This window comes from Phocoena phocoena, chromosome 12 (assembly GCF_963924675.1).
Source record: "Phocoena phocoena chromosome 12, mPhoPho1.1, whole genome shotgun sequence".
Taxonomy (NCBI): Eukaryota; Metazoa; Chordata; class Mammalia; order Artiodactyla; family Phocoenidae; genus Phocoena; species Phocoena phocoena.
Window position 1 is genome coordinate 25414636 of NC_089230.1, and position 19163 is coordinate 25433798.

The 19163-nt window shown below is 39.9% G+C and overlaps 1 protein-coding gene across 1 annotated transcript in view; it reads right to left on the reverse strand.

The window, feature by feature from the left end:
- Window positions 1–19163, reverse strand: part of ARFGEF3 (ARFGEF family member 3) — a 182477-nt gene that overhangs the window by 81760 nt on the left and 81554 nt on the right. The window contains exons 6-10 of the mRNA XM_065888865.1: window positions 16519–16641; window positions 13175–13217; window positions 10976–11054; window positions 4743–4847; window positions 3304–3637 (exon numbers count right to left, since the gene is read on the reverse strand). Coding sequence (XP_065744937.1) covers window positions 3304–3637; window positions 4743–4847; window positions 10976–11054; window positions 13175–13217; window positions 16519–16641 — 684 coding nt within the window. The remainder of the gene's footprint in view (window positions 1–3303; window positions 3638–4742; window positions 4848–10975; window positions 11055–13174; window positions 13218–16518; window positions 16642–19163) is intronic.

Genomic DNA, 19163 nt, shown 5'->3' on the forward strand with positions numbered 1-19163 from the left:
AACAAAGAAAACAATTGCAAAGATCAATAAAACTAAAAGCTGGTTCTTTGAGAAGATAAACAAAATTGATAAACCATAGCCAGACTTATCAAGAAAAAGAGGGAGAGGACTCAAATCAATAAAATGAGAAATGAAAAAGGAGAAGTTACAACAGACACCGCAGAAATACAAAGCATCCTAAGAGACTACTACAAGCAACTCTATGCCAATAAAATGGAAAACCTGGAAGTAACTGACAAATTCTTAGAAAGGTATAACCTTCCAAGACTGAACCAGGAAGAAATAGAAAATATGAACAGACCAATCACAAGTATGAAATTGAAACTGTGATTAAGAATCTTTCAACAAACAAAAGTCCAGGACCAGATGTCTTCACAGGTGAATTCTGTCAAACATTTAGAGAACAGCTAACACCCATCCTTCTCAAGCTCTTCCAAAAAATTTCGGAGGAAGGAACACCCCAAACTCATTCTGTGAGGCCACCATCACCCTGATCCTAAAACCAGACAAAGATACTACAAAAAAAGAAAATTACAGACCAATATCACTGATGAATACAGAGGCAAAAACCCTCAACAAAATACTAGCAAACAGAATCCAACAACACATTAAAAGGATCATACACCATGATCAGTGGGATTTATCCCAGGAATGCAAGGATTCTTCAATATATGCAAATCAATCAATGTCATACATCATATTAACAAACTGAAGAAGAAAAACTATATGATCATCTCAATAGATACAGAAAAAGCTTTTAACAAAATTCAACACCCATTTATGATAAAAACTCTCCAGAAAGTGGGCACAGAGGGAACCTACCTCAACATAATAAAGGCTATATAAGAGAAATGCACAGCAAACATCATTCTCAATGGTAAAAAACTGAAAGCATTTCCTCTAAGATCAGGAACAAGACAAGGATGTCCACCCTCACCACTATTATTCAACATAGTTTTGGAAGTCCTAGCCATGGCAATCAGAGAAGAAAAAGAAATAAAAGGAACACAAATTGGAAAAGCAGAAGTAAAACTGTCACTGTTTGCAGATGACATGATAGTATACATAGAGAATCCTAAGATGCCACTAGAAAACTACTAGAGCTAATCAATGAATTTGGTAAAGTTGTAGGATACAAAATTAATGCACAGAAATCTCTTGCATTCCTATACACTAATGATGAAAATCTGAAAGAGAAATTAAGGAAACACTCCCATTTACCATTGCAACAAAAAGAATAAAATACCTAGGAATAAACCTACCTAGGGAGACAAAAGACCTATATGCAGAAAACTGTAAGACACTAATGGAAGAAATTAAAGATGATACAAACAGATGGAGAGATATACCATATTCTTGGATTGGAAGAATGAATATTGTGAAAATGACTATACTACCCAAAGCAATCTACAGATTCAGTGCAATCCCTATCAAATTACCAATGGCATTTTTTTTTACAGAACCAGAACAAAAAAATCTTAAAATTTGTATGGAGACACAAAAGACCCCGAATAGCCAAAGCAGTCTTGCGGGGAAAAAAGCTGAGCTCGAGGAATCAGCCTCCCTGACTACAGACTATACTACAAAGCTACAGTAATCAAGGCAACATGGTACCGGCACAACAATAGAAATATAGATGAATGGAACAGGATAGAAAGCCCAGAGATAAACCCACACACCTATGGTCAACTAATCTATGACAAAGGAGGCAAGGATATACAATGGAGAAAAGACAGTCTCTTCAATAAGTGGTGCTGGGAAAACTGGACAGCTACATGTAAAAGACTGAAATTAGAACAGTCCCTAACACCACACACACAAAAATAAACTCAAAATGGATTAGAGACCTAAATGTAAGACCAGACACTATAAAACTCTTAGAGGAAAACATAGGAAGGACACTCTTTGACATAAATCACAGCAAGATCTTTTTTGAGCCACCTCCTAGAGTAATGGAAATAAAAGAAAAATAAACAAATGGGACCTAATGAAACTTAAAAGCTTTTGCACAGCAAAGGAAACCATAAACAAGATGAAAAAACAACCCTCAGAATGGGAGAAAATATTTACAAATGAATCAACGGACAAAGGATTAATCTCCAAAATATATAAACAGCTCATGCAGCTCAATATTAAAAAAACATACACCCCAATCCAAAAATGGGCAGAAGACCTAAATAGACATTTCTCCAAAGAAGACACACAGATGGCCAAGAAGCACATGAAAAACTGCTCAACATCACTAATTATCAGAGAAATGCAAATCAAAACTACAATGAGGTATCACCTCACACCAGTCAGAATGGGCATCATCAGAAAATCCACAAACGACAAATGCTGGAGAGGGTGTGGAGGAAAGGAACCCTCTTGCACTGTTGGGAGGAATGTAAATTGATACAGCCACTATGGAGAACAGTAAGGAGGTTCCTTAAAAAACTAAAAATAGAGTTACCGTATGTCCCTGCAATCCCACTACTGGGCATATACCCAGAGAAAACTGTAATTCAAAACCACACATGCACCCCAATGTTCATGCAGCAATATTTACAATAGCCAGGTCATGGAAGCAACCTCAATGCCCATCAACAAACGAATGGATAAAGAAGATGTGGTCCACAGATACACTGGAATATTGCTCAGCCATAAAAAGGAACGAAATTGGGTCATTTGTAGAGACGTGGATGGAGCTAGCAACTGTCATACAGAGTGAAGTAAGTCAGAAAGAGAAAAACAAATATTGTACATTAACGCATATATGTGGAACCTAGAAAAATGGTACAGGTGAACCCGTTTGCAGGGCAGAGACTGAGACACGGATGTAGAGAACAAATGTATGGACACCAAGGGGGAAAAGCGGCGGGGGGTGCGGGTGGTGGTGTGATGAATTGGGCGATTGCGATTGGCATGTATACACTGATGTGTACAAAATGGATAACTAATAAGTACCTGCTGTATAAAAAAATAAATAAAATTCAAAAAACCCAAAAACCAAAACACATAGACATCTGCACAGACAGTACCTGAGGGAGCAAAATGAAAGCTCAGCCTGGGGTCCAGTCAGATGCATGTAGTTAAAATTATCAAATGGCTTTGCTTCAGTGAGCACTTATCAACACCCCCTTAGCCCAACACATGCACACACAGCCCCCAGTGCTAAAGATACTATTTGTTACCGGATACTGTACAGAAGCAATTAAGTTCCAGCAGGTGACTGACAAACATTTTCTAAGTACTTCCTTTGTGCAAGACACGGTGCTCAGCCCCTCTTGGCAGACCTGGTGGCATCCTTCACTGCCTCCCTACCTCTTTCATTATTTTGATGGCTTCCACCCGGTGCTGGGGTGGGGGATAAAGCAGCACGCGGTGATAGAGCGACTGCAGCACGGGCTTCATGGAGTCCACTGACCCCACCAGCCGGACCAGCTCAGCTGCGATGTAATAGATGGTCCGAGCCACGGGCCCACTGAGGGCTGGTGCGGTGGAGGAGCAGCCTGACCCCCGGCCGTGGTCAGAAACCCCTGGAGACGCAGAGTCCGATTCGATGCTGGTACTCGTGTTGCTGCTATGAGCAGAGGTGATAGTTTTGTCATGAACTGGATTGCCCAGGATCACGATGAGAGCAGGGCAAAGGTTTTTCCTGAGAAGAGAACGAGAAGAAAGGAAAGTTTCCCTACAAGCCGAATGATAAAATACGAATACTATCCTGAGGGTAAATGCCAGGTGCCTTAAAAATGACAAGTAAGGGCTTCCCTGGTGGCGCAGTGGTTGAGAGTCCGCCTGCCGATGCAGGGGACACGGGTTCGTGCCCCGGTCCGGGAAGATCCCACGTGCCGCGGAGCGGCTGGGCCCGTGAGCTATGGCCGCTGAGCCTGCGTGTCCGGAGCCTGTGCTCCGCAACGGGAGAGGCTGCAACAGTGAGAGGCCCGTGTACCGCAAAAAAAAAAAAAAAAAAGACAAGAGTTGGGCTCTTTACTGCTCCTTCTTCTGGCTACCTTCTGCCCCAGCGTTCCCTGACTCCTCATCACTCCTGGGGATATCAACAGAATACTTTGCCTCATAATTCAAGCTGGGGTTAACTACATAAAATATCAAGAGAAGCATTAGAAATCATCTTATGTGAGGAAAATGGACTCAAAATGCTAACTTAGTTATGAAGTGTCATTTTACTATAAATAACAAAGTTATTTATACTCCTCATTTGAGAAGTTAGTTTAAAATTCTGACACATATCATATACATAGCATTCGACTTTCTCCCTGTCAATAAGCGCAGGAACCCAGAGCAGCTAGCTGGCTGCCTGAGGGTCCTGTCACTTGTGTGAATCTCTGACTATGATTAAGAGACTAGTATTCAGGTTGAGATGGAGAAAGTACCAGGGTGAGGCTGAGAAGAAGGTCCAGTTTTGGCGAAGGTGAATCGCCTCGCCTGTGCAACCCTCTGGTGCCTTTATATGATTTAGAACGTAGGCTCTCATGATCCTACGATGGAAACAAAATGCAAAAGGGCCTTGGGAGGCATAGTTTGTTACAATAATTATCGCTTTCTCTCCCCTTTCTCTCTGTAGCTTCGTCTGGTGCATATAAGCAAAGCTATCTCCTTACTTTCCCTCTAATATATTTACACAGAGATGAAATGGCCAGTGAGGCATGGATGCCCTGGGAAGGGACCCGCAGACCCAGCTAGAGCGAGCAAGCCTCCCAGGTTGGGGTGGAGCAGGGGTTGGCGTCTGGATGAGCACTCACCAGATGAGGTCCGTGAAGCCTCTGTGCAGCCGCATGGAGGAGGAGGAGCTACTGAGCACGGACAGAACGCACTCCAGGTACAGAAGCTGCAGCTGCTGACTGTCACTGCAGAGGAACAGAACCAACATACAAATGCACACAAGGTAAAGGCGAAACTAAAGAGGTGACGTGTGGAAAACACTTGGGAAAATGTTAGGTACCACAGTGTGTTAATTTTGGGGTAGGGGGCATTGGTAGTGTTATGGGTTGACTTGTGCCCCCCCCCCCCCGCCTTTCATATGCTGAGGTCCTAACCCCTGGCACCTCAGAAATGGTCTTATTTGGAGTTGGGACCTTACACAGGTAACCAAGTTAAATTGAAGTTATTAGGGTAGATCCTAATCCAATATGACTGGTGTCCTTATAAAACAGGGAAATTAGGACACAGAGAAGATACATATGGAAGGAAGACAATGTGAAGAGACATGTGGAGAAGACGGTCGTCTACAAGCCAAAGAGCGAGGCCTCCCAGCCCTGAGAAGGAACCAACTCTGCTGACATCATGATCTCCAATCTCCAGCCTCCAGAAGCACGAGACAATACATTTCTCTTGTTGAAGCCACTTGGTTTGTGGTACTTTGTTATGGGGGCCCCAACAAACTAATACAGTTAGGATGATTTTTCTGGAATAAACCTTACTTTTTAGAACAGTTTTAGATTTAACAGATAAACTGAATATGGTATGGAAAGTGACCATATTTTACCCACCCCTGCACGTGGTTTATCCTGGTAAAGATGTTATTAACATCTTACCATTAATGAACAAATTAACAGCTACCATTAATGAACAAATATTGATATATTGCCTAAAGTCCACAGTTCATTCCAGAAATATTAATTTTTAATATGTTTAATTGTCTAAATATGTCTCAGATGTTTTATTGTACCATGATATCTTTTAGATGATTAATGCTTTACTAACTTGCATTTGGCTTTTCTTCTTTATTTTTTTGAAAGCAGCATGGTTTTTCAACAGGTGAATTATTTTTCTCATAATTATTACTATGGGGTTCCTCAATAGAACCAGATTTAAAAAAAACAGATAAGTGTATGGGATGCACATTTTTATAGCTGGATTAAGTTTTTTGCCTAATCCACCAGAAAGTATTAAAATCCAGGTGGGTGGTCTTTCTGACCAATCACTTGACTCATAATTAAGAAAAATAATTATTAAATGCCCTTACTGAAAAATGTCTACCTTTCAAACTGTCAGTCGAACATCACAAAACTAAAATAACTATAAACAATAAAGAGACTCAGTTTCTGAAATCACTGGAAATAAACCCAGAGAAAAGCTACAAGCAGTCAAGTTCCCTATGAGTACATATCAGCAAAGCGTGCTGCAGCAATATGGCAACCCCAAGGCATCAGACTTGGTGACAGAGAGAGCTCATTGCCAAGGAAACTGGCCTGGGAGTCTCCTTGGAGACTGAATGCGGCAGCTTTTCTGTGGGCTGCTGCAGTCCGGAAAAATGAGTACTCGTGGCCTGGCACGCGTCATGTCATTAGAGGGGCACCTTCCATGCATGCCTCTCACTAGATACACATATGTGTGTGCACAGTGTGTACGTTTCATATTTGTCTGACTATAGACAGACGAATCTGTGAGACGCACAGGGCAGAAAGGAGCCTAGAAACTAGCCAACCCTTTCAGCACACACTAGGGAACATCTGCCTACTTAGGAGGGCTGTGAGTCACTTTGTCTGGTCTTTTGTTTGAACAGGTTGAGCACCTACTGGTCTCACTCTCTGCTCGTCTCTGGATTTCCTCCCAGGCCCATGATCCACAGAGAACAACTCTCGTGGGTAGACCAGTGGTCCGTGAAGGAGGAGCAGTGCAGCCCTGGCAGGGTTACTGTGACAGCAACCTGGCAGCACATCCTCGATTTCTGGAGTTCTTAAAATTTTGTTTCGCTTTGAACTATTTTGATTTTGCCTCCCTTAGAAACAGGTTCAAATTTAGTTAGAAAAAGGAGAGAGGGAGTTGCATAAGGAGTGGAATGGAATTAGAATACACAATATGAAGGCTCAGCCTCGCCTCATTGATTCCAAGATGTCTCAGTATAGATTCCTCTCCGACATTCTGTACTGAGAAGAGAGGGAAGTGGGGAGAGGGTGGTGGGAAACCAACGGGCAGAGAATGAAAAAGTATCTTTCTAATCCCAAGTATCCTTCCAAAAATTCTTGGATTTAAACAGCATCACGTAACTCAACTTGCCTAATATAGAGCTCTATTAATACCGCATCTCCGAGGCATGTGAGTTAACCTGTGTGCCTGAATGCATTTTCTGATTTCTCCTGAGAGACTGAACATATCATGAGTACATACCCCTACAGAGCTAAAGACCTGTGAGGTATACCGGCGTTGATTTTGGGAATGGATATTGGGTGGGAAGTAATGACCGTGGTGTGGTTTCAGAGGAAGAGAACCTACTTAGAAGGTAGGAGAGGAGTCAAGTTTAGCCAATGGAAATAAAAGGAGTTAAAGTAGTAAAATCAGAAGAAACTATATAGATGTGAAAATTTAAGGAGAATTAATAGAACCACCAGAGTGAGAGCAACCAAGGGCATGGTTTTATCTGACTAGGGGGTGTTAAATGTCTCCCAGTGAAGCTGCACTAAGCCCACTGCACCCCAGCTTCTGCAGTAATAGAACCCCCATCTTAGGGCAATGGAACCGTGATGGGAAAGGCCATAACCAAACAAGGAGAGGAGTCTCCAGAGGCAGAATTATGATAAGGAAATTGCTTTGAAAAAACAAGCAAGACTATGAGAATCCTATAAAAATCATTAAGCTCTATAACAATATGCCTAAAGCCATCTTTGATCCAATGTCCAATGAGAAATCCTAGAAAACCATATGCATGTCACGTGAGTTATTTTTTTTTCCATTTAAAGCCTATCCCTGAATTATATGGTTTAGAAACGTTTTCATTTTTTCAGTGACTGATAGAAATGTATGACCTTTAGTTTCTAATACACATATGTGAGCATTTGTAATGTACGTTTGTGCATTGTATTTTCCCAACAACCTTCAGTCAAATTTCTAATGTAAGAAACTCAGTGTTCCTAAATGCATCACCAACTAGAATTAGCACTGATAATTCTGAAAGCAAACAAGCTATTTTAGAGCTAATATTTATCAAATATTTATTATGTGCTGTACAGTAAAAAAAAAAAAAAATTCCACTTATACCGGTACTTCCTAGAAGATATCGATATGAGTGTCTTTAATAATAATTATACAATAAGCGTCACTTTGGACTGTTTAAGGTAGGGGTCCCTGTAGGTGACATTAGAGCCATCCAGGTTTTAAAGAACCATGAGCTAAATGAACCCCAGATGCCGGGCAGGTCCTTACTAGACTTTGCTAAAGGCTCTTTCTGGACCAATGAACAATGGTATCATTTATAGACCTACAGACTTGTTCTAACTTCTCCTGATGGCTATTTAAAATTATTAATGGCATAATTACCATGAACTATTATTAGCACTTAAAAATTTTAGATTTTTCCCTTAGCAAACTACTCAGAAAAAAATAGTTTATTAGTTTTCCCTTGTCAGCACAGTAATGAACATAGCCTTTAAGTTTTTCAAAATTTCGGTGGTCTTTGTTTTATTCCCCGACAAGGCTAAGACCTGAAGGGGTGGGCCAAGAAGAAGAATCCTTGACAGCTGGCAACAGCCATCTTACTAGTTGCTACCAGCCAGCTGTGTGTTCCCCTGGGGAACAGAAACAACTGCACAGAATGTTAACATCAGATGAGGACTCTCCACAATGATGATGTAACAAGATGAAAGCAAACTGGCAATCACATCTGAACAGAAATTTTTAAAAAAATCTGTACAGTTACAAAAATGACCAAATATTATCCTCCCCTGTAAGTGACTCCTGCTGCTTCTCCAGTGACAACGCTGGCTCCCATCTGGCCCTCTTGTCAGCTAGATGAAAACTAGGATGCTCAATGCTAGAATTGCCCCTTGCTTTCTGACAGTAGCCAGTCCTTGAACAGAACCCCCAATTCCTTTAATCCGCACCAAATTACCTAACTCAGGTTCAAATCCTATAACAATTCCTAACACCCACCCTTTTACTGGATGTCCTATCGCTCGCATAGTGTACAGGCTCCCCTACTGCAGCAAGTTAATAACCCTAATTCTGTTAACCTCAGATGTTCCTGGTGATCTTGGGTTGGTGGGCACTGACAGTCTTTTAGGTTAATTTTCTCATTCAATCCTTACAAAAACCCTAACATATTTTATATTACTAATATTATATATATTACTAGATTATAACGATTATAATGCAAATTTAAAATATTTTGAATAATCATTAAGCATATCAATATTAAAATTATATTACAAATATAATTAACATTATAACGTTATTTTATTATAAATATTATTATAACATAATAAAATTATAACGTGCTAATAATAATTAATTATAGGATCAATAAGCTTAGGGTGGTTGAGCTCTTTGCCCAAAGTCAAGAGCTAGTAAGGGGCCTAACGGGGGTTTTATCCCAGGTAATCCAACAAAGATATTGCAGTTGAGCCAATAGTAATTAAACTCTGATTGTCTCTCAGGAGAAAACAAGCCAATGAGAAACATATTCCAGCTCTAACAGCTGGCTCTGCCAAGATGGACGGGACCTGGGCAGGGGTGGTGAGAAGTTAGCACTGGAAGAGATCTAAACCCTGGGCATGGATGGGTAGAGTGGATATATAACCTATCCCAGCCTGGACACTGTTGAGAGTAAAGGAGGGTGATTGTAATCATACACAACGGGCACAGCCTGGGACTGTCCCAAAGAAATCAGGCAGCACAGGGCCCCTATAGATGGGGTCACCGTGGCTGGGGTTACAGCCTACAGGTCAGGGTGCTCATCTGAATCCCAGCCCTAGTGCTCCAACTCTCCATGGCCAGGAAGAGGGGAACTGAGTGGGGCACGGGAGCAGCCAGGTACATTCCATGTACATTCCCCCCGAAGGAAAAATAATGCCCATACCTGCAGCCTGCCTAGGGTCCTGGGGTGGGAGAAACTTGAGGGTGGGGGGTGGAAGAAGTTAAGCACTATTTCGTTTTGGTTTGTACTACCTATGTATTAAATAAATCTCTTCATTTTTTTAGTGCCTGATATAAATTGAGCTTAATTTGGTTAAAATATGCAGGTGACCTGGAGGAATGATAGATAAATTGAAGTAGAGACTATTCGGCAACAACTTTTAAAGAGTAGTTTTAAGCCTAGCTTAAAAATAATCCTGAGTTTATGAAGAAACAAAAACAACAAAAACAAATTTCTGCGGTGTTTCCAGCAAAGTGAGAGAGCTCGTTCGTGTCTGCAACTGGACAGTTTCTCGTAGCTCATTACCACACATAAAATTCTATAAGCAAAAGTTTTCTGAATTATCAATTACTCTAGTTACCAGTAACAATAGTTTAATGTGTCTTTCCCAACTCAAAAGGCACTTCAGAATCCTACCATGTTGTAGAATGTTGCAGTTAGTTATAATATGTAGCTGGTAGAGACTTTCATCTCACCTTGGCAAAGTCTGGCCTTTTTATGATTTGTCTTTACTACAGATGCAGAAGTTATCAACTTACTGCATGGAGAGTTGGAGCAGTGGATGTCACAAATGAACTAATATCACTGATTAAACTGTCATGCAAATAAATGAAAAGTATATAAAAATCAGAATAACACATTCTTTTTAAAGATAGGTGTGTGAGCTCACAGGCTCAGGAGATGTTAGAAGAAATAGAAAAGATCACACAGCCCAACCTGGCCATTTAGCAGAGGAGGAAAGTGCAATAGCTGGATGAGAAGGCTCATCTGGAGCCACAGACCTGGGACATGCCAGGTTAGGACTGGCCCTCGTATCAACTAGCTCTTAGCCAACATTTTTTCCACTCACCTCCATGCTCAAGGGATTAACTCTTCTGCAAGGTATTGTTTTCCCTTTTTCTCATCAGAAAATTACATCCTTCAGTAATCGTATTTGGTCATGTGGGCTTGCCTAAGATCACTAAACACATGTCTCAGGAAAGACAGTGAACTGCTCAGTGAATACCAACTGGGTGGTGGGAACCACTGTCCCTATGCTCTGCAACTTTAAGTGATGCTGCAGGCAAAAGTTACTTCAGAAATAGTCCGTTAACGAATCAGAGCACCAGTGTTGAAGGCACTTACTTGATGGCAGCTTGGAGCTTCTCACACAGAACAGTGAGCACAGAGACAAGGTCATCACAGAGGGACTCTACTGTTGACCCTTCAAACAGAGGAGGTGACAGGCATTAGACATCGGCAGGGGGCACTATAGGCTTCCTCAACAGTCCTTCCCATCTTCTGCTTTTGATACTTTCAGGACTGCTGAGCCTTCCTCAGGTCACCAAAAGGGTCACAGAAAAGAATTAAAGGACTGATTATCCCATCAGTCCTTTCCAAAGTAAAACACTCAAGACAATCCAGGAAGGAAATAATAGACTATTCATTATAAGTAAAATTCACTCACACTTAACAAAAAAGATTTGGTTAATTTAAGGAACAACACAATCGATAACAATTTTATCAATATTTAGGCCAGCAGACTACACATGTATCCCTTATTCTGACCTCTTCAGTTTCTGGGTCTCCTGAGCAGACTTGAGCTGTATCCCAGAGAGAGAAAATATGGTGGCATGGAAGAAAGATGGGCTTTTCATACTAGGAAACTAGGGAAAGGAGGCAAAATAAGTTAGTCACCATCTTCACCTATTTTAGCTATTTGTCCAGCATCCTCAGGGTACGCGGTCTTCACTGTTAAAGGAGCAACAGCCACGGTCAGAAAAACTTTTCCTTTCAAACATGTTTGTGTCCAGAATCTAGCAACAAAACTCCCACAGAAGCACCGAAGTGTATTGGAAAAAGGCTGAAATTTGGAATCTGTTCAAGTACTGGTCCACAGTTTGCTGACTGTGTGAGCTTGGGTAAGCTTCAGTTTAGCCTTCGGCAAGATGCGACAAATAATAATGAAGTCCCAGCTCTGTTGGGCCAAGTGAAGTAACCAGTGGAAGCATTTGCTTTGTTTTTTTTTTAAATAAAAACCTGTGGAGAGCTATACAAATGTGCCCAAGTGTTTGATGGATGTATAGAATGAATGAATGAATGAATGACCATGAGGTCAGAGAAGATGGAGAAAAAATGGCAAGAGTGTAAGAAGGAAAATAAAAATAAAATTGGAGGAAGGCAAGGGAATGATAAACGGCTGATCCTCAGAATTTAATATTTTAAATGCAGGAACAAATTGAGAAATGATAAAGTACGATGATAAAAGATAGTTTAAAATAAATAAAACCCACAAGTAGTCTTGAAACTCAATTTTAGGTAAATTTCAAATGAGTCCATCAATTTTTTTACTGATATAGATTTTAAAGATGCATCCTTAACCAAGAGGACTTTGACCTCCTTTTTTAGTTTATAAAATCATCCTACGTTAAAGGAAGACATTATGGGAACTGCAAGAGCCAAAAGAGGAAGAGACTGGTGGAAAATCTTGGAGTATACCACTGAGAGCTTCAAAAGGTGAAAGGATGCTGCAGCCCAAGAATGCAGGAGGATGTGACTAAAACAACATGCTAATGTGATGCTTTAGAAAATGACTTAAAGCAGTCATTTTCCTTTCATTTATTCTTTTTCTAACTGTGGCTGTTTAGCTACTTCTTTCTGTTTCATTCCCTGGTCTTTTTCATCTTCTCTCTACCCCGCTCCCCCCTTTCCCCATTATTAACTGGCAAAAATATCAAAGAAAAGCAGATTTTTTCCAACATTTTAAAAATTACTGAATAAAATTCAAAATAAAAATTCTATTTCAGTATTTCAATCAGATAATTTGAATTTTTCATATCTCTTTCAGAAAACAATACCATCAAACATTTTGAAGAAGTCAAAGTGCTTGTCTGTTGTACGCGGACCTTTATTTTTTCCTGTCCTGTGGGTCAGAAAGAAAGTTCCTTACCTTGATTTCACCTGCTACTGAAACTGGGCTGTCTGTCCTTCCCTGTGAGGTGACTCATTTTTCATGTCAAAAACTCGGTGTTTCACAAATACCCTTCAGGTGAAATAATGAACCTGACTTCGTGAAGACTGTTGTAACTACAAAAACTAGCTTCCAGCAGGAAGGTGTGTGAAGAGTTAATTTCCTTGACACAGCTGGAGCAGGGACAAGTATGGTTGGCAGAGGGTGTAGGAACAGAAGGAAACAACAGCTGACTAAAGCTAAGCAGAGCCTCCAAGGAGAACGGGGAACTAACCCGAGAGCTTTTACTCAGCGTTACATCCCCACCCCAAGCACATAGTAGGTGTTTTTACATCGGCTTTTTAAACTGAATGCACAGAAATCAAATCCAATACCTTGACTCCTGAATTCCTGCGGTACATCCGGGTTTTCAATTATCTAGTAAGGGAGACACACACAGGACAATTAGGAGATTCAGGCAAGAAAAATCCCGACTGTTAAACAACGGAAAGTTTTAGGAAACAAAGTGTCATCTGAGTGCTCTGGGCTCTGCTAACTTACCTAGGCGCACCCTCCGGCTCTTGATAGCATTTCATTACTCATGGTACTTATGAAAAGGCTGTGATGTCTGAACTGAGTTATCAGTTCCAAAAATAACTCATTCAAGAGTCCACAACCCCCTGGAAGTTTAAGGCCCACCGTGCCCTTGATCATTCCTGGATGCTGCAGGGCTATGACCTGAGGCAATACCTGCCTAAACAGATGCGTTCTCTTTGCACAAAAAAAACAATTTGTCCCAAGGTCACAGACTGCACTCTGACTGGCACCTAATGAATACAGATTCTTAATCGTAAGAAGAATCAGGTTCCTGGACATCAACATACAAGTCGTCCAAGATGACTGCGGGTCAGAAGCACCAGATTGCTAATTGATGGGGGAGTGTATTAATTTCTGACTGACCAGACTGACCCTCTAGGCCATCTCTAGTAGATCTGGAACTATCAGGGTAGAGACAGAACCTGGAGGGAAGGGAGAATAGGAAGGAAAAGACATTTACTGGTAGTAAGATTATTTCCCGTGGTAGGGATAATTCAGTGACTACTGAGCTGAGAGCAGGAAGGCAACCCTTCAGTCTCCCCACCTCATAGCATTGGGAGATAAACAGAAGGCATTTCCATGCCAATTAACTACCAGATATAAATCATAGCATAGCACTGATCATTTTAAAACTTGTTACAGGCATGTATTTCTACTCTTCTCTGTTCATAAATTTGCAAGCTCAGCAACTTCTACAGCGTTTTGGGAAATGCTATGTTAGCACCTACAGCTCAGCACATGGATAAATATTAAGTTCAGAACAACATTTTCTGGAAGAAATCCATCTGAATCATTTTTACGGATAGGAGAACCACTACCACCTACCCCCCCCCCCCCCCCGCATATTTACATGTGGCATTTTGTTTCTTTTTAAAATGAGTAACAACAATTTAACAATGGCTTTTGTCATCGAAAGAATTCAAAACTAAAGCTCGATAATAACTCAGGGTTTCTGAGGCTACAAAATCAAACTGAGTAATCTGGCCCTGGGAGTAGGGGTTGGGAGGGGCTAGACATTAAGTTGAAGATACACTTCATGCTAAGCTTTTGGCATTCTAGATGTATCTTCTTTCCACTCTGTTTAAGTCTTTCTAATTCTGAGATGGCCCATGACGTCTTTCCGGTGATGGGTCATGCTAAGCACTATGCACGTCTTCTGCGAGTAATGCTAAGTGTCCCATGGGAGAACATGCAGCCTACTTAGAGTGAGCCTCACCATTCCTAGGGACCACTCTCCTTTAATAGCTTTTCTTTAAAAAAAAATAACCATTCTTAGGTGGCAAAAGTTATGTCTCCCTCTACTAAACATCCTAAGTGCTTCAAATATTAGCATCCTGAGAATCATGATTTTCTGGGACACAAAAACATCTCCAGGGATCTAATGAGTAATAGAAAGGAAATTAACAGGAAACACTCATTTTCTATCTCGTTTGGGATCTTGCCTCCCAATGCGGTGAGTCCAGATGGTCAGTGATGAGGGGGACCAGAAGGTTGATTAGCCACACAGTACCTAGGACAGAGGCAGACAACCCTGTCCTTTTATCCAGACCTCTACAACTATATCTGTCACCATTGTTACAGAAGAGTAAGATAAGCTAAAAAGCTGAGTCGTTTTACTTAAAACCCCAAATTCTCCTACTTAAAAATTTAAAAATATAACGAAATAAACTATCATAATTGAAATCTCTTTGAAACTACAAAGTTTCATTTAAATGCTTCATCTTAAAGCATTAGTGTTATAGTATTTCCCATCATGTTGCCATTTAGCAAGGATGGAACATGATAATATACTAGTATCAGGACTCTCAACATCTTAGCTTCGTTTCCATTAAGAAACTTTTTTCTCTTAATGCTTTCTGCTTATAGATTTGAATTTCTTTTAAACTAATATATCTATACCGTCATATGCAAAACCTTAGTATAAATGAAATCGTTTTTAACAAAGAGTAAGCTAATATAATAAAAATATCTCAAGTTTAAACCATTTTTAATAAAAACTTGGGCTTTAGATATAGCAAACAGAAAAGAAAATCAGTATTTGTTTTTTCAGATTGGTGGATTTAAACAAAAAACAAAAAAACACTGGCTGCCAGACTGCATATTAATAACCTGGACTGGGAGTCAGTAAGGAGACTAGGGCTTTTGTTCTGGCTCCTTCACTGATATGCTCATTAATTTTAGATTTCAATTTCATCTCTCTGGGCTTCATCTTCCCCAGCTGTTTTTCTGAGGAATAAAAGAATTTGACCAGATAATCTCTAAGGTTTCACTCAACGCCATGATTTTCTAAAAATTATAAAATAATTGAAGTTAAAAATTAGAAATGAACTCTTCATTTCTGTAAAATTAATTTCTGAGATATTCTGGATTGCCATTGAGATTTCCTATTCTAAAAAATAACTCATAAAGTGTTCATTTCGGAATACTTCTTGCAGATTTTAAAAGAAGTTTAATCTGAATTATTAGAGGCATTTTTTTTTAAAACACCAATTTTGAAGAGGAATCATCTCCTCAATTAACATTCCCAGGAGATAACATATACAAGAAGCTGTATATGTTATATTTTTCCCAGGAATGCTCATTTTAGACAAACTCCTGAAGTTCAGAGCAAAAAGCTCGAGTGGGCTTTGATGACAGAGAGAAGACAAATTCAGCTTTTTCCCTGATGGCACCAGCAGGTGAAGAAAACCTCCTGCCCCAGCCTTTTATTTCATAAACAGAAACATATACACCAAGCCTCAAAGCATGTAATTAATTAACTGCTAGTAATTTTTCTTAATTCTGAATTTACTTGTTTGTTAATACATCAAAATATTTTAAATAAAATTGTTCAATCAGAGATGTTTAAAACATGATTTTAAAAGAAAAGTGAATTTTAAATTAATGACTAAAAACATGACCAAAACCATAAGGAAAAATAACTCTCCAAGCTTTGGAGTGAAACAGGCAAAGACACATTTAAAGAGTTTAATTTATATAAATAAATGTTCTTCTGAACCAAGCCAGCCCTTCCTAATGTTTCAGTAGGAAGCAGCCCTGGCAGGGGGAGGGGAAAGCATATAGGACGTGGGACACTCAGCATGCGGTTACACAGAGACACTGGCAAGACCGGGATGAACAGTGTGGGTACCGAGAGGCTCACCGTATTCTCCTGCCTTTGTCGTAACTGTAAAGTCAAGTCACTCAGCATTTGACTGAGAGTTGCCCGCACAGCAGTGTTTATACTACGCTGGTGACAGCTACATATGTATGTTTCAATGCACACCTGGTAAAGAAATAAGACAGCAACATACACGATCTGTAGATATCAGTTCATTACCAACATGCTTTGGAATTAATTGGAGAGGATGTTAAATCTCTCATTTAAATAGAAAGTCAGCCTGATTTAAGACTAGTTGTCAATGAGTACTACTAAATATGTATTTTAAATCCCTGGGAATTTGTTTTTAATCATATAGGAAAAGTAATCTTTCCCTAAAGATTATCACTCTTAGAAGCTTATTATTCTGAGTATCACAGAAGAATGCAAATTAGTGATTTTTAGATATGCCAAATAATTCTACCTAGAACAAACTCAGGTGGCTAGAAATTAATCAGGAAAAGTTCTCTCCATGACAAAACAGGAACAGAATTTAACTCCAGAGTTATGAAGTGTGGGGAAAGGGTTAATGAAACCCTTTCTCCTCTATAAACAAGTTTGACCTTGGATTAAGTCTCCAGCTGTGTTCTTTTGGAAACCTGATAGAAGTGGGACAGTTAGCTGTGTTACTAGGCAGCATGGCTTAGGGTAAAAATGTCCCCCGATTACTAAGCTGCATCTGAATTCGGAGAACTGTGAACGAACTATAAAAACCGGGTGAGGAGTTTCTCTGGGTGACTGCTGTCATTGATCACACCCTCTCGGACCTCTGCCAGCTGAACTCATGCAGTTGTTACAGATTATTAGTTCCTACATAGTTGAAACCTGCGGAGGCTAAGCCAAGGTGACTCTGTACCCACAAGGGTGGCTCTCATCTTTTTGCTCCTAAGCTGACATTTGAGAGCCAGCAACTAGCCTCTGGACTGCAGCAAGGACTCCTGTGAAAGATAAATGCCTGCCGTTAACCTACTTCTGTTTCCTGTCCTATATCCTGCTAAGTGAACATAACGCCAGTTGTGGTCTAGTTGGGTCTTGTGAGTCTGAATGTCTAGCTGAACATGAGAAGACTCCCTGATGGCTGCTGCATGGAGAAGTCCCAATTTGGGGGGAAAAAAAAATCTCTCATTTGATGATGATGTTGATGTTAAATGGCATGACTTTTCAGATTTTATTGCCTCTAATTCCTTTGGAAGCTATAGGAATGGGCATTGACAATAAATGCATGCTTTAAATTTGCCCACTTTTTCCTCTGCATAAGATATGTTATCCTTTCCATTTTCCAAGCATATTTAGTCCCACGAAAAGAAAAAAAGGGGGATTTAATGTACCTAAATTATTTTTCTAGGAGTAACTCCAAGACTATCTACAAGGAAAATACAGGGTTCTCACCCAAATGGCAAATTTAATTTGATGATTGATAACTGAAACAAGAGAGAAACTAAATGTTAACCTTTGTTGCTGCTACTGCTTAAGCGCGACCTTTCTGCCCGGCCTCATTATAATAACCTTCTTGGTAAAATTAACTAGGTAAAAGTAAATATTTTCTAACAGTTTAATTTATCTTCTATTGAATGCTTAATATTCCAAACGAGCATTGAAAACTCAACAGTGTATTTGGAAGTTGGCTTAGATTAATTCATTTTACGTTAGAAACTAAGAGCAAGTTCCAAAATATTTGTTTTTCCAACTACCATTTAGGGTATATCAGTTTTAAATTCATTTTCTTAAACAATCGTGGATTATAATGTACCTGAAGGTACAATTTATACATACTTAGAAAAAAACATGTTTTAATCTTGAAAGGCTTTTACTTTTGCATGTGATGAAATAGTTTAAAAACTGTGAAAATACATCTGAGTGAGGTATTTCACGTTGATGAAATCAAATTCTCCACAGTGTAATCAGGCACACTCATACTATTTATACCTTAGGATTTAACAGTTTTTTTTAAATCTTATACTCTCCCAAGAAATCTTTATAACTGTTGATCTTTAAATCTCTAAGCTCTGACATTATAAATTTAAGGGGAAATTTTAAGCCTTAGATGCACTAAAGATGAGAGTAGCTATCTGGAGAGCTGAACTATACACTTAACATAAACATGGTATTCCTGAATACTGAGAGCCATCTATATATCCTGCTTAAAAAACTCTATCAGTCCCTTTAGACCCAAGAAAGAAAGCACACATGAAGAACTGGATTTGAAGCAACACAAACAGTGCTGTAAACAGATGAACTTCACAAGTAACAAATGCATTTCTTTGAGTTTTAATGTTACCACCATTTTTAATGTTTCGGTGCTATTACTACACGTACAACACTGGAAATGACTTATTGCAAGAGGCGTTTTATTAAGGGAAAAGATAGGCATGTTTAGTCTGCTTAAAAAAAAAAAGATTAACCTAAGGATCTCATTCTACTAAAGTTGGGAGTATAAATATGGAATATGACAAAAGGGTATCCTTTTAAATATAAAAATGATCATGGGGCTTCCCTGGTGGCGCAGTGGTTGAGAGTCCGCCTGCCGATGCAGGGGACGCGGGTTCGTGCCCCGGTCCGGGAAGATCCCACATGCCGCGGAGCGGCTGGGCCCGTGAGCCATGGCTGCTGAGCCCGCGCGTCTGGAGCCTGTGCTCCGCAACGGGAGA